This window comes from Varanus komodoensis, unplaced genomic scaffold (genome assembly GCF_004798865.1).
Source record: "Varanus komodoensis strain SLA01 unplaced genomic scaffold, ASM479886v1 scaffold3, whole genome shotgun sequence".
Classification (NCBI taxonomy): Eukaryota; Metazoa; Chordata; class Lepidosauria; order Squamata; family Varanidae; genus Varanus; species Varanus komodoensis.
This window is the reverse complement of record NW_025335761.1, coordinates 54,130,580-54,145,694: the sequence shown is the minus strand read 5'-3', so window position 1 is coordinate 54,145,694 and position 15,115 is coordinate 54,130,580. Positions and strand designations below refer to the sequence as shown.

The window sequence follows — 15,115 nt, the reverse complement described above, 5'->3', positions numbered from 1 at the left end:
TGATCTCAACACATGGTTACTTCTTATACAATAATAGCATCGCAGTGATCCAAACCTTAGCAGTAGAGCTAGGTTTGTGTGCATATGTGCATGTATAGGAGATAATCAGAAAAGAATCCATAAAGCAGCCCTCCCAAAAATGGTACCTTCCAAATGCTTTAGACTACAACACTCAATATTCCTGACCATCAGCCATGCTGGCTGGAAGAGTTGGGTGTTGTTCTAAACATCTGGAGGGCATGAGGTTGGGGAAGGTAAAAGCAGCATGCAGTGCTATTTAATCGTAGCTGTTACTTTTAAACCTAACACTTTCCATAGAAATCTGCTGCCCCTATTATCTACCTAAAGACATTCCAAATCAACAGAAGCCATGGAAGGAAAAGGAAAATTGTTTAGCTTCACACAACACACACACCATTAAATTATTCATGTTAAGAGTACAATCTGTGCTTAGATACTAATGTGATGGATATTTATAGATTCTGTTGAATAAAGTAGTGCTGCTGGAAGAGATTTACTGAAATGAGTACATGACCTTTTGACATTATACTACAGCCAACTCTCATTTGTGTATCTTTATTTCCCTTGACAGGTTAGCATAGCTACATCTAGTTCTGATTACTAAAACTGCAGTTCAATTCCTGATCAAACTGAACATTCTCAATAAAAAACAAAACCTTCCTACAACAAACCTACCTATGCAATATACTACCCCCTGAGTATTGGGAAGTGCTTAATCAACTATAGTTGATTCAGACAACACAATAACTCACATACAAGGGAGGACCACAGAAAGGCATTGAACTTTGAACTGTCGTTGAAACATGGTTATCGTGTTATCTGACCTCAGCTGTACTAGCAAACCATGGTTTGTGAACCACTAGCAACCCATGAGGAGAAACCCATGCTCTGTTACTGTGATGTGTTCATGATTATCAAAGTATGCTTAGCGTGGCTGTGCTCTGACAACATAGCTCATGTTTCAACAACAATCCACCAAATGACAACAGCTCATATTCAATGCAAGGGTTGAGTGTCACTTACATTCTCGGAACTGGTCATGTTTGCGTATTACTGAGCCAACCTGCAAACACACACAACATGGTTTGTTTGTGCACTCACAGTGCACCCAAGCTCCGTGGCTTGATTCTTCTGTTGCTACTACCCCTCTCAGCATCATTTGTGGTAGACTATGTCTTGTCCTGTCCACTTCCCCCTCACTCCTTGCTCTGATCCTTTGTTATCCCCACTCCCCCACAGGAATACGTGTCACAGGTACAGGAGCGGGGACAAGTGGCTGGAGAGCAGTGCTTGCAAAAGGGATCTTGGGATACTTGTCGACAGCAGGCTGAATATGAGTCAGCAGTGTGATGCAGTGGTTAAGAAGGCAAACACGACCCTTGGATGCACAGCCAGAACCTTGGCTTGCAGATCTAGGGAGGTGTTGATATTACTCCACACAATTCTGGTGTACCCATAGCTGGAGTAGTGCATCCAGTTCTAGGCTCCACATTATAGGAGACATAGCTAGGTTAGAATCATTTCAGTGCAGGGTCACAAAAATGGTAGCCAGGTTGAGAGGGATTACATATGAGGAGAGATTGAGAGAACTGGGTCTTTCCAGTGTGCAGAAGACACCGAGGGGCTTTTTTAGCAACTTATAGGTATGTGAGGGAATGTCATGTAGAGGAGGGCTCTGATCTGTTCTTCCCTGCAGTGGAGGGCAGGACGCATTCCAATGGGACAAAGCTGAGTGAATGTCAGGAAGTACTGGATGTCAGTACTGACTTCCTGACTTCAGGCTGGATGTCAGCAAGTACTGCCTGACAGTTAGGACCCCTAAGATATGGAATGAGCTTCCAATGGAGGTGGTTGAGGCCTCATCAGTGAGAGTGTTCAAGGAAAGATTGGACAACCACATGTTGGGGACTAAATGAGCAGAGCTAGCAGGAGCCAGGGGTCAGAGTTGATGGCCTGGGAGACCCCTTCTGACTTGCTATGTTTCTATGTAGGAGAGGAGCTCCCACACAAGCTAATGCTTAGCCATATAATCTTCCTGACAACAGACTCCATGCAGCACAGAGACCATATGTGTGAATACACTGAGTTCACGAAGAATGTCCTACCTTGATCAGTCAGCATGCCATTGTTTTCTAAAACCCACACATTATGGTTTAATCACAAACCAAAAATCAGCAAAAATTGAGTTACTACTATTTTTTAAAATGGGTTTGATTAGTTTCCATTTATCTACACACAAGTAAAAGCAGTAACAATCAGGCAGTTCAAAGTCATACAATAATTATACTTCCCAAAGGAAAAAAAGTTGTGGGGACAGTGGAACTTTCTTAAGAAACTAGGTCTCTTACAAACTGTTTTTATATTCCTAAAAATCCCTGAGAAGCTTCATGTAATCAATGCGGATTGGATTCTGATTTACACTATTATTTCCTGGCAGCTGAAAACTAGCTAACCTCTTACTTTGTTCTCTCCCTAAATGTCAGTATCCCTAAAACGCATAAATACAATTGAAATATGCACAGCAGAAAATAAGCAACTTTAATTGGAAGTAATGGTGAATGGTAACAACTTTCAATCCTAGTTCCAGATGACATAACTCAATTGCATATGAAAGGTCATATTCACTTGCATTTTAAATTCAGCACATGCAAGATGCTGCTTGACACTGTGTAAACTCTCCAAATGCTAAAAAGTTTTAACAATACATTAGACCAAATGTTTCTATCAAGAATGTTCAATTATACAAGTCAGCACACCCAGGAGCCATCACTATAAATGACAGTGATCAACTGTAGCTTATTTTCATAGTGAGCTTAATTTCAAGTGGACTTGAATTTTCATAGTAAGTGTGATGGAGCTATTGAGGATTATGTCAAGGCTGACAGAGAAACCTGAGTTGAGTCTGGAGATTAAGAACTGATGAGTCAGGAAATAGCTGAATCTCTTATTTAGAAGACATGCAATATTTTAAACAAGGAGACCTGACTGAGAAACAGGACAAATCTCTGTGAGCTCTCACTATCCCCATCCTTAATTCTTATGACTGCAATGGAGAACATGTTTCTTCCAGATGCTGCAGAACTAAAACCACCATCAGCCCTCTTCACTGGCTACACTGCATAGCACTAGTGAAAACTGTAGTCCAACAATACTTGGAAGACTGCATGTCCTACAAGAACGGATAAAAGAACTTAAAACTTGTATTTGTAAACTGCCCAAAGAAACTAAGGGATGACATAGAAATGAAATAAATAATAAACTTGAAGGATAACCCAGAGATAGTTTGCCCCCGTAGATGAGGGGAAGCTTTTTCAGCCCATGAGTCACAGTCCCTCATAGGCAGTGATCCAACACTCCACCATCCATGCACATGTACGCCTTCCATCTATCCTGCAGGTCTCCTCTTGTTCTCTGTCCCAGCCACTGTTGCGCCATATGTTTTCTTGTTCATTCTCATCTGCTTTCTCTCTCTCATATTTCTAATTTTACCTGCTAATCACCCCTTCCTAAAGGAAGGCTTGTACAGGGATTGCCTCAGTCAGAAAATTAGTGTATGGGGTGCAAATTGAGAGCTGTTTTATGACTGGAGCCCAAGCACATCAATGAATGCCTAAATCCTTTTGAGGATTATCATACATGGAGAGTGCTTGAGCTCCACTTCCTCCTGAGTGGACGTGGTCAGTAAAATTGGAATGCAGAGTCCCACAAGGGATGCAGGCCAAGTGGCAGCAGGCAGCAGTAAACAGAGTGAGGATGAGCCAGAACTGAAGAAGAGGGATGAGGCCTTGGAGGAAAAGTCAGCAGGCCAAACTTCAGGGCCTTCTATTCTTCACCTGGCCACAGTTTCCCTACACCTTGCAGAGTACCTGCCACAATTACAAATAATACCACACAGAAATTGAATGTCCCTCTTCAACACGATCTACTACAAGACAGCTGGAATGTCAGCCAGAGCAAGCATGTTCAATTTCCTCTGAGAGAAATGATAAACTTGTCTTACCCATAGTAATGGACAATATGAAACATTCTTCTTAACAACAGTGCTGTCCTTTTGAAAGCAACTTACTTGAACTATCAGGAGCTAACTTGGAATTCATGCTGTCTGGCTGTGGTGAGCTATATTCAGAGGGTAAAAATGATGGGTGCATTATTTTGCCTTACAGCAAAACAACAATGGACAGGCACGGATTGAGGGCAGCTTTCAGATTCAAAACACCAATGTGACTGAATCCATCTGTCCAGCAGACCTTTTGGACTTTGTCTTGTTTAAAATTGAAAATGGCAAACTGCTTGTGAAATGTTAAGGCAAGTCAGGAACTCCAGAAGCAAACATAGGAGATGCTGCTGCTGTCCTGTTTTCTGCACCTATTAGGACTCCAGGGAAAGCATTTAATTTCTTAAAATTTACACATCATCGAGAGCAGATCAAAATACAAATTTAGAGCAACACCCAATGTGTTAACATGTAATTACATTGGCTCAAATAATAAAACATACACATATTTACATATTATTAAAAACACAGTTCAATATCCTTAACAGACACAATATATATAGAAAACAATGTGCTTTACCTATATTGGGATGATTTAAAATCTTCATTATTCTTACTTCCCTGAACAGCTAGAACAGATAATACAAAAGTTAGTAATAAAAGTGACCAGCAACATCATTTCTTTTAAAAGGTTGTAATTGCATTTTAGATGCTTGAAAAATAACAACTATATCTGAAAAGAGCTTACAGAAAATAAGACCCCATCACCTTTTCCCAAAGCACAAGCTGATTCTAAAGGGATTTTACAGGGACGTTCTAGCTTCTCACAGATCATCTTATTCTGAACTCTAGACATATTTTAGTGCCCCAAGTGCCACAGCTGAACATTCCAATAATAATTCTACAATTTGAAAGGTGTTTGGTATCTGCCCAGTTTTCTGTCATATCAAGCGCTTATCACAAAAAGTTATACAGTGATTTTGTGATTCTGCCAACTAACTAGTACAAATATTTATTGGGAATTGCGATGGGGAACGAAATGAGGACATTTTTAGCTACACAATTTTCTAGCAGTGAAAACTGAGGTACAGACAGGGTGGATAAAAATATTTTTTAAAATAAAAAACCAGATTTTTACAATTGAAATTGGATTTTATAAAATAAAATGCTTTTTGGGGAAAATTTTATCTAAAGATAGTTTTCTATTTAAGATACATTATGTTCCAAAGGTTATTTATCATGAAATACGGATTAGTTTTTAACTGTGTAGCATGAGGATGAACATTCATGCAATGTTTAACTGTTTTGGTAAATGAATTCCATTAATCCATTCACAATGTCATGCTCTTGCAGAGATTTCTGAAAGATTACTGGGAAATTTTTAATATCTAGAAGATATTATCACAGATGCTTGGATTTACAGTTCTAAGAACTTTGAATTTGTGCCTGCAGAGATCATGTGCCTCTTCTTCACAGCAAAAATGTTATAAAATAAACATACAAAGTTGAGAGAAAAGACCTTAATCCCATAGTTCCTTTGCAAATCTATGTACACAGAATCAACCCCTTATCTGTTAAGTGCTAAGTTTTTAACAAAATCAATGAATAGAAGATTGTGGAAACAGAAGTGTGAGGAGGGGGGGCAAGCAGTAAAAATGAAAGTGAAACCTTCTGAGCAGAATACTCCACAAGGCTATACATCTTTTTGTGTATAGCCTGAGGTTTCTCATACTACTATTTCCCTGGAAGAGAAAACCTATAATGGCAGCAGGGCATAAAGGAGACCTAGTTCGAAAATATTTTAATGAAGTTCCTTTATGTACAAGTAAGGTGGTCACATGTGCAAATTATGTAGAAAACCATGATTTAAATCTATTAGTACTAACTAGTGATTTAAATTGTGATTTAAGACAATTTGCTTTAAATCAGACCTACCCTGTGCTATCTGGGGGTTTTAGGAAGAAGACACAAATGTGGTCATGATAAACTTCTAGGCATTTTACTACATTTGGTGGACTGCATAAAAAAAACACAAAAAAAAAAAAAAACTGGTGCTCAAAACAGCAAGGTAGTTAGCCTCCTAAAAGGAGAACTCCAGTCCAGGTTTCTTGTTTGGGCCCACAGTGTTCTGCTTTTTCCCTTCCTACAATTATCACTCTAGATTTTGGGTTACTAAGCAAGTTTGGTCCATCACAGGGGGAAGGAAAGGAAGCTGAGGGGAGGGGCAAATGTTGCTTTGTATGGTAAGATGGTGTACTTCTGCAACTTTGGGTTTCCCCCAAATGTGCTAATACTTCCTTCTAGTTTTCTGAGGTTTAATCTTGACTAAAATCCTGGTAACTGTCACCATCTTCCTTTGCTATGAGGAGGAGGAAAGGTTTACAGTCTTAAGTCTAGAGGTGCGGTACAGCGGCCTGCAAGGTGGATAGGAAATGGTTAAAAATTCCTTTCCCATTTCACTAGCACAGAGGTCAGCAACACACAGCTCGGGAGCCGCATGTGGCTCTTTCATCCCTCTGCTGCAGCTCCCTCTCACTCAAAATATGTGTCACAACCGCCAATGTGCAACACCCACCGGCATGCTATTTACTGAGCTTTTCAACCTCCGGTAGGCCAACCATGGATAAATCCAAAAAAAGAAAAGTTTCAGAAGAAAACAGAACATTTAATGGTACATGGGCAGATTCATTTGCTTTCACTGCTGACAAGACTGGTTTACCAGTATGCTTAATATGGAGTGAGAAATCGGCAAACAACAAAAAGTCGAATGTTGCAAGACATTTCCAGAATAAACACACAGCCTTTGCTGAAAAATATCGGGATGGAGATGAGAGAAAAAAAGTCATTTAGGAATTGATGCGGAAGGTTGATCTGAGCAAAAATCATTTCAAGAAGTGGATCAAGTCTGCAAATTCAACTACACATGCTAGTTTTGTGGCTGCTCAGGAAATAGTCAGGCATGGAAAGCCGTTCACAGATGGAGATTATATAAAATAATCATTCATTGATTTCATAAATGCAACACACTATTGTTTTTTAATACATAGCATAAAGGTAAGTGTTATCTTCATTTTAGATGCAGTGTTATCTTCATTTTTAGATGTCAAAAGGGTTTTGTGGTTCCCAGTGTTTTCTTTTCTGTGGGAAACGGGTCCAAATGGCTCTGAATGTTTAAGGCTGTCAACCCCTGCACTAGGAGGTCTTTTCCACCTGCAGAATGACTGCCTTTGGGTGCAACCCATACTTAATGGCAATTTATGCTCTTTTTCCCAGACACAGTTTGGCTTCATGGACCATATCAATCTTTATTCTGCATCTTTCAAATACATGATTTCTACATATATGTGAGTGTGCATGCATTTATAAATGTGTGTGTATGAAAGAGATAAGGGATGTATTTTAGAAGTTGTGCGCACAAATGCAGTTTTTTCACAATCATTTTAGAATAGTGCTCCTTACCTATTTTCTAGTAATTTTTTAAGATAACAAAATGTATAACAAATTATTTCCTGTAAATTGCAAAATTCTGTTTCATTAAGTTGCTAGGTCCTTATTAAATCAACACTGATGACCCTCATTAATTTTCAAACCTGAGTCCTATGATAAAGGCTTTTTTAGTCCTCGTACCACAAAGAACAATAATTTAATGTTGATAAATAAAGCAGAATACATTTGGGTGTGTGTGAGGTGGAGGGGGTGGTTCCTAGTACTTGGAAGCTTCCCAAGAAGACAAACTCTGATTCTTAGGAAATACAGCATCTTGTAATCCTCTACAAAGCAATATTTGGCTCTTACATTATTTTCAAGTAACTCAGGTCTCCAGATGGTTAGTGGTGTCGAGCATTTTCTTGATTGTTTCTGAAAAGCTGCTCTTAATGCACAAGGAAGCAATCAACTGGTTTTATGTTAAACAAGCTACCATCCTGAGAGATACACTAGCAAACTATCAGTATGGTAGGAGAATACAAGGACTTAGCATTCCAACAGCTACAAACATCCACTGCTCAAAAGCAACATAATCTCGTAACACAGAAATACAAGATAGGCAACAAACACCGGTCACTGCTGAACAACTAAAAGGCAGCAGGGATTTCCACTGGAGGAACAGTGGGCTGGATGGAAGTCTTCCTCAACTTTTTTGCTCTGAACACACCTCTCATTTCCTTTTCTCCAAGGAGTATGGCTTGCATATACTGCATATTTCAAAGAAAAAGAGACTGCATTGCATAGGAGATGGATTAAAAGTCCCCTTCAGCAACCTGTTGCTTTTCAGTTTTTCAGTAGCAACCTGGATCCCCAGACCTCAATCTGTCATTCAGCATGTAGCTTCAGCCTAAGAAAATGGATCCCTGTGAATGCCTTTTTTTTTTTAGTTTCTGTCCATGAAACAAAACAAAAGACACAGGACATCTTTTTCAGTTTATGCAGCAGTTTGGGGTATTAGGATACAAAAATAAGACTGATGTTATTTCAGCCATTTTCTTTTGTGCAAGTTCCTAGTTCAAGTTGGAATTCATCTGATGAGACTGCTTGATTCCCCCCAGCGGAAGAAAACAAGTCAGCATTAAACTGAAATGACACTAATGGCAGCTCTCTGAGTAAGGATCGTGTAAGGTTTAAAATGAACTCAGAGCTGACTGGAAAGCGATAGTTGAGAAGGTAAAAAAAGGGAAAGCAATGGCATACCTGAAAGATTGACCATCTAAGTGGACCTACCTTCTGTAGACTAGTTGGATTCAACTGAGTTTTGTCAATTATTTTTATTGCAACCTAGAGGGGAGAAACCCTGCAATTAATAACTGTTTTTGAATGAATTTTGGCCACAATGCAATTCAGAGATAATGCACCAGCTATAGGGCAGGCCTTGCACAAAGTAAAGGTACAAATAATAAGCTTTAAAATTAATGAACATGAAAAAAAACAAACATGAACTGGTCATCACAAATTTGGATAGCAAAATAATTCAGGGGTAGCATCACTTAGCCATTACTGAGCTCTGAAAGAGGTTCTAATGATAAGTGGGAGCTACAACAAAAAGTTGCAGTTGTGGGCTCCAGCTTAGTTTTTACTTTCTGTATTTTCTTTTGATTTTGCTTCAGCTTATTTTTTACATTTGTACCTCACCTCTCCATAAAAACTGCCCAATGTGATAAAAAATACTATCCACATTAAAACAATCATTCATATAACAAATGATATCGTAATACAATCAGATAAGAGATGTCTTCAAATTGCCACCAGTTAAGAATGTCATCAAATTAAAAATGCAGAACGGCAAAACAAAGCAGCCAAGGCTTTTATTAATTAATGTTTATATTTATATTCTGCTTTTCTTCCAAGACACTCAAGACAGCAGACACGATCGCTACCTGTGTAGAAATCTCTACAGCTCTTAACTCAGAGAGAACTGGGGAAATAAACACCAATAATAAGGAGACTAGATGAACACCTCCTTCAAAAGGCATTGCAAGGTTTAAACACAAACATAGGACAGACCCTTTCTCACATGTCAGGTGTTTCTTTTGGAAGTATCTCAGCATCTGGGCAGGTTTTCAGGAAAGACAGCAATACTTCAGGTGTCTGATCCCAAACCATTAGTGTTCTTGTTAAACGAAATACTTAATCCTATTAATCTTCTCTAACCGCAGTAAGTTAGCATCCTATGATCACTAAGCTTACCCAGTTCTTACTGGGTTTTCCTCAGGGTTCTTCCAGTCTGAGTCTTTTCCCCTAATGATTTTTTTTTAAAGATCTGGTATTATTATTGGCCAGGACGTCTCCAATTATATTATATTGTTTTATATTGTTATTTATTGTTGTAAGCCGCCCCGAGGCTTCGGCGAATGGGGCAGCATAGAAGCTTTCTAAATCAATCAATCAATCAATCAATCAATCTAGATCAGAAATGCCTGAATAGCGCAAACAGAGAAAATAAACATGCTACGACACTATCCATATACATTTACAAAGAATAAGAGAAAAGATCCTTCAGGGGTATGCAATCTAGAAATGAAGTCATTGGAGAGAACAAAGGCAGGGAGAAAAATGGAGGAAAGGTAAATGGGAGAAGGAAATGTGAGTATTTCAGCTTCACATCTTCGTAAGCTTAGCAACAATAAGAAGGGCAGGTCAGAAAAGCCATGTTTGTACAGCTCATACAAGATTGACAAATACAGTAGATTAATTAATGAACAAAATATTTTGGGTCAAATGTAACTACTGGTAGCAGTTTATAACCCCTTTAGAAGTTCTCAAAAGGAACAGTCCAGATGTTTCTCTTGCATTAGTTTTCAATATGTAAAAGCATAAGACGCTTTTTAAAAAAAGCAAGATACACAAACCACAATACAAACACACTACCACTTGGTGAGAAAATTAGGCAGTGGGAATAAACATGTTAATTGTTGGGCTGTAATTTTAAACCCCTCAGAAGTTCAGTGGGAATACCTGAAGAGACATTACCAAGAACATCTCAAATAGACAGCAGAGGTAGATGGACATCACTTTCAAATATATGTGATCACAGATGTGCAACTCAAGGGGTTGGTTGTCTGTTTACCCACTGAACTGCTGAGGAGATGGATTTCTTTTACCCACTGAAAGTTGCTCATGCAAATTTGTTCTTGGAGGGTTCTAGGGATCCACAGTGGCAGATTTGGGGGGTGGGGTGGCTGAGTGGAAAAAAGGGGAAAGAGACGAAGGGCTAAATTTGTTTCTCTAACTGCTAAGCATCTTCTCAGGTTAACAGCTAAAACAATGTGCCAATTGCTTTTTCCTTCTTTGAACAGTAAGTTCGTTAAAACTGGGAGTCTTTCCACATAAAAACTCAGCGTTAATCAAGAAAAGAAATATGAAATAATTGTAGGGATGCTATTGCCAAATCTGCTAGAATCTAGCAGATCAATACAGTGAAACTATGGCAGCTGAAGGAATGGAGAGCATATAACAGCAATGCCAACTAGAACCACCATCAGTACTAGTAAAATGGGAAGAAAAATGGGAGTTGAGATGGCACCTGGGTAAGAAAGAAATTATAGGGGTCATTTTTAAATACTGTCTGCAGTAGCATGGGTAATAAAGTACAACTGTCAAGCAGCACAAGGAGTTACAAATCCAGACTTTGAACGAGTCCCAAAAGCTCAAAGCTACTCTTAAGATAATTTAAGGCTTCGTGAGCTTCTTTGGAACAAGTCAATTTGTACCAAGGGCATTTCACCTCAGAAAATGTGAGCATTCATCTAAGAATGTTTACCAGCTGCTACTCTGTTTAAGAACATAAGAGCAGCCTTGCTAGATCAAACCGAAGATTTCTCTAATTCAGCATTCTATACCCACAGAGACTAACCAGATGTCTCTGGGAAGCTCACAGTAGGGAAATGAGTGCAAATAGCACCCTTCTACAACTGGAGTATTTATAAGCATACTTGGCTCTGACACTGGAGGAAATACACATGCATGTGCAACACATACATGCACACACAACCATTAGCCTTTCAATCAGTACATCCTGAAGTAGCCAATTCCACAGTTTAACTATTGCTGTGTGAAAAGAAATTCCTTTTGTCTGTTCCGAAACCCATACTGTTTGATTTCATGGCATGATCTCAGAAACAAGGAAGAAAAGCATCTCCCTATTTGCTTTTTCCACACTATGAATGGCGACTGGCCTAATTTTATAAATCTCCCTTTACTTGCTTTTTTTCTATCTAAAAAGCATCAGCCATTGTAACCTTGAAGAGGAGTTGCTCTAGAGCCTTGGTCATTTTGGTTGCCCTTCTCTCTCACTCTTTTGAGGTGCACTGAATAAGACTGTACACAGTATTCCAAGTGTGGTCATATTACAGATTGGTACTGGTGTTGTGATATTAGCAAGTTGATTGACAATTTATTTCCTAAGGATCCCCAAAATAAAATTTGCTTTTTCCATAGCAGCTGTATTGGGTCAACATTTTCATTATCTACTACAAATCTAAGATTCCTTTCCTGGTCACTCATCTCCAGCTCAGATCCTACATATATGTGTAGGGATTTCCCCACCCAATGTGCATCACTTTAATACTAGGTTACACTAAGCTACCATTTTAATGTCCATACATCCACTTTGGGAAAATCCTTCTTGAGGTCTACATGAACCCTTTTTCTTTTTAACCACCCCAAACAGTTCGCTGTCATCAGCAAAATTGGGACCAGAAGCGAACCCTGTATAAGACTTCAGGCAATATGACTCTGCTCCTCTCTTCTTGCCCCCAGTCTTTCAGTGTCGATTTTGAGGGTGCACAGTACAGGGCACTGTGCCAAGGAGGCAGAATGCTTCCCCTCCCACCTTCATGAGATTTTACCTTTGGTCACCCCACTACTTACCCTTAACAGGTGATGACTTACAAAGTTAAAAAGTATTGGTTAAATGAAGATACTTGGACAACCTCAAATGTTAGCATCCTTCCACTGCAAGGGCTTTCCTGCTATCTTGATTTCTGTTCTTTGGTAGATTCTGGATCTGTAAAAGGGTTTCTACAGCTTTGATCAGGGACTTTGTAAAAAGCCTTCTGGAAGTCCAAGTAAATTATGTATCCTATCCCTGCTGTTTGATACTCTTAAAGAACTTGAATGGGCTTCCATGGGAGGTAGTTGAGGCCCCATCGGTGAGGGTGTTCAAAGATAGGCTAGACATGCACATGGTGGGCATGTCGTGAGTGGACTCGGCTGAAGATGGGGGTCAGACTAGATGGCCTGGGAGGCCCCTTCTGACTCGCTCTGTTTCTATGTATCTATGTTTCTAACTCTAAACATTTAGTAAGGAAGGTCCTGCCTTTGCAGAAATGATGTTGATTCTCATCTAGCAAAACTTATACTTCTAATGCTATCATTATAATGCTTTCAGAAACTACCCAGGGCATTTCACCTCAGTAATTTCAAATTACCCAGAACAGATGTTAAACTAACTGGCATGTAGTTAGTCCTGGGTCCCTTTTTAAAATTGAGTGTTAGCTTGGATACATTTCATCTTCTGGTATGGAGGTTGAACTTAGGGACACGTTACTTGTTAGAAGATCAGCAATTTCACATTTGAGTCCTTTAACAACTCACAAATGGATACCATTTGGACTGGTGATTCAGATATTATCAATTTTTCAGCAAGGGAGAGAACTTCATCTTCAGTACTATATGCCTCAGTTCCTTGTCCTTTTTCCTGAAAACTTCAGTTCAGGCACAGGAACCTGCCCTATGTTTTCTGCAGTGAATACAAATATTAGGTTCCAATGGAACCTCAGACTACTGTACAGTACATAACAGAAGCCCTACTAGTCCATCATCCTCTTCGTATAGTGACCAACTGGATGCCTCCGGAAAGCTGGAGGCAAAATATGAATGCAATAGCATCATCCTGCTTGGGTTACCTAACAACTGGTATTCAGAGGCATACTGCCTCTCATCTTGGAGGTTCCACATGGTCATCATGGCTAGTAGTCATTGATAAATGTGTCTTTCATAAATTTATCTAATCCCTCAATAAAATAATCTAAGCTAGCAGCCATCAGCACACTTTGTGACATCAGGTTCATAAATTACTTATGTGCTGTATGAAGACATATGCCCTTTTGTCTATCAGTTTTGTCAATCACTTTCATTGGTTGATCCCAAATCTGGCATTATGACAGAGGGAACAACTGTCTTTCTCTGGCCACTCTCTTCACATCATACATAATTTTATTAACTTCTGTCGTATCATACTAAATATGGAAATTTTCATACATCAAATAAGATTATAAAACTTTTCAGCCTATAGATGGGGTTTCCTGCCTGAAGATTATGGTGACATTTCTCTTAATTTTTCTAGCTACTTGGCCTCTATCAATCAGCTTTAACCCAAGACATATTTCACCCCAAGCGGTAAATCTCTTCCCCTTGACTGAACTTTCTACAATGTATTAAACACAGATTGTCAGCATACACAACAGTGCCACCTCATCCACGTAAGACAACACACTACTACTAGATGCATCCTCCTTCTGTTGCTTACCAGATGCACTTTAATCAACAGCTTTAGCACATCCAGACTGGATTAACTGTGACACTGTATACTGAAATGATATAAAGCTATTCAGGAACATCAGCTGAGAATGCGACTGCCTGCTTCCAAGGAGTCACTTTCTTCCTGAAAGGAGAGTTATCATCCTTGTCCACTGAATTCCATTAGGTTTCTAGTTATTCAGTTTAAAATATATATTTTTAAATTATAGAAAGTACTGAAGTTGTACCTGTTGTTTACTCTTCATTTTTCTTGGATGAAAATAAGATATTAGCCTGGATTTATTATATGCTTTGTATTAAAGAGAAAGACACTTCTCCATTTTACCAGATTCTGCCCCCGCATCTACTTCTGCAGTAACTTTCTGCACAAAGCTTAAATCACTGCAGTTGCATGAATAAGAAAAGCAAACTCATGGGCTAAAAGTATAAGGATTTAGCCTCTGAAAACAAATGTAATAGCTCTGCTGAATAATGTGGATGGCCCAATGCCAGTATTTCTCTCTATTGTTTGTTGTTATGTGCCATCAAGCCATCTCTGACTTAGGGCAACCCTAGGAATGAAAGCCCTCCAGACAATTCAAGATAGATACGGAAGCTGTGCCATTTCTAAACAACCCATTTTGCTGCCCTATCTACCTTCAAGCCTCATTTGTATTCATACTCTCCTCATTAAACATGGAAACAAACTACAGGAGAGCTAGAGAGCTAGTGACTGGTGCAAGGCGACCAACTGGGTTTAAAGTTCTAGCTGAGCCTGCTGGTCCTTCAGTAATGACACCAACTCTTGGATGGCCATCAACAGTCAGTTATGATTTCAGCATGGTCTCACTGCAAAAGAAACTGAATTTAATGGCACTTGGTCTCTAAGAAATGTGCACATTTATAGTTTAATGTTAAAATCTGGCATAAGCAAAAACCAGTTCATGAATGAGATTGTGCAATGGTAACACAAAGCAGTTTTGTTTTTTTCTGTAATAAATTCCTTCATGTCATGCATGGCAGATTCAGGTTAACAAAGAGAAGGTAACCCCTTTCTAGATTAATTATCATGACTGAAAACTAAGCTGG

The 15,115-nt window shown here is 39.1% G+C and overlaps 1 protein-coding gene across 6 annotated transcripts in view; it reads right to left on the bottom strand.

Moving 5' to 3' along the window:
* Positions 1 to 15,115, bottom strand: part of MARK3 (microtubule affinity regulating kinase 3) — a 79,985-nt gene that overhangs the window by 44,644 nt on the left and 20,226 nt on the right. For 5 of the 6 annotated variants that reach the window (XM_044435620.1, XM_044435623.1, XM_044435621.1 and 2 more), the window contains 2 exons: positions 8,732 to 8,785; positions 4,596 to 4,644 (listed from right to left, as the gene is read on the bottom strand). In XM_044435620.1, the coding sequence (XP_044291555.1) occupies positions 4,596 to 4,644; positions 8,732 to 8,785 (103 nt within the window). Of the gene's footprint in view, positions 1 to 1,044; positions 1,064 to 4,595; positions 4,645 to 8,731; positions 8,786 to 15,115 lie in introns of those variants that run through there. The other variant, XM_044435625.1, reaches the window with a different exon arrangement.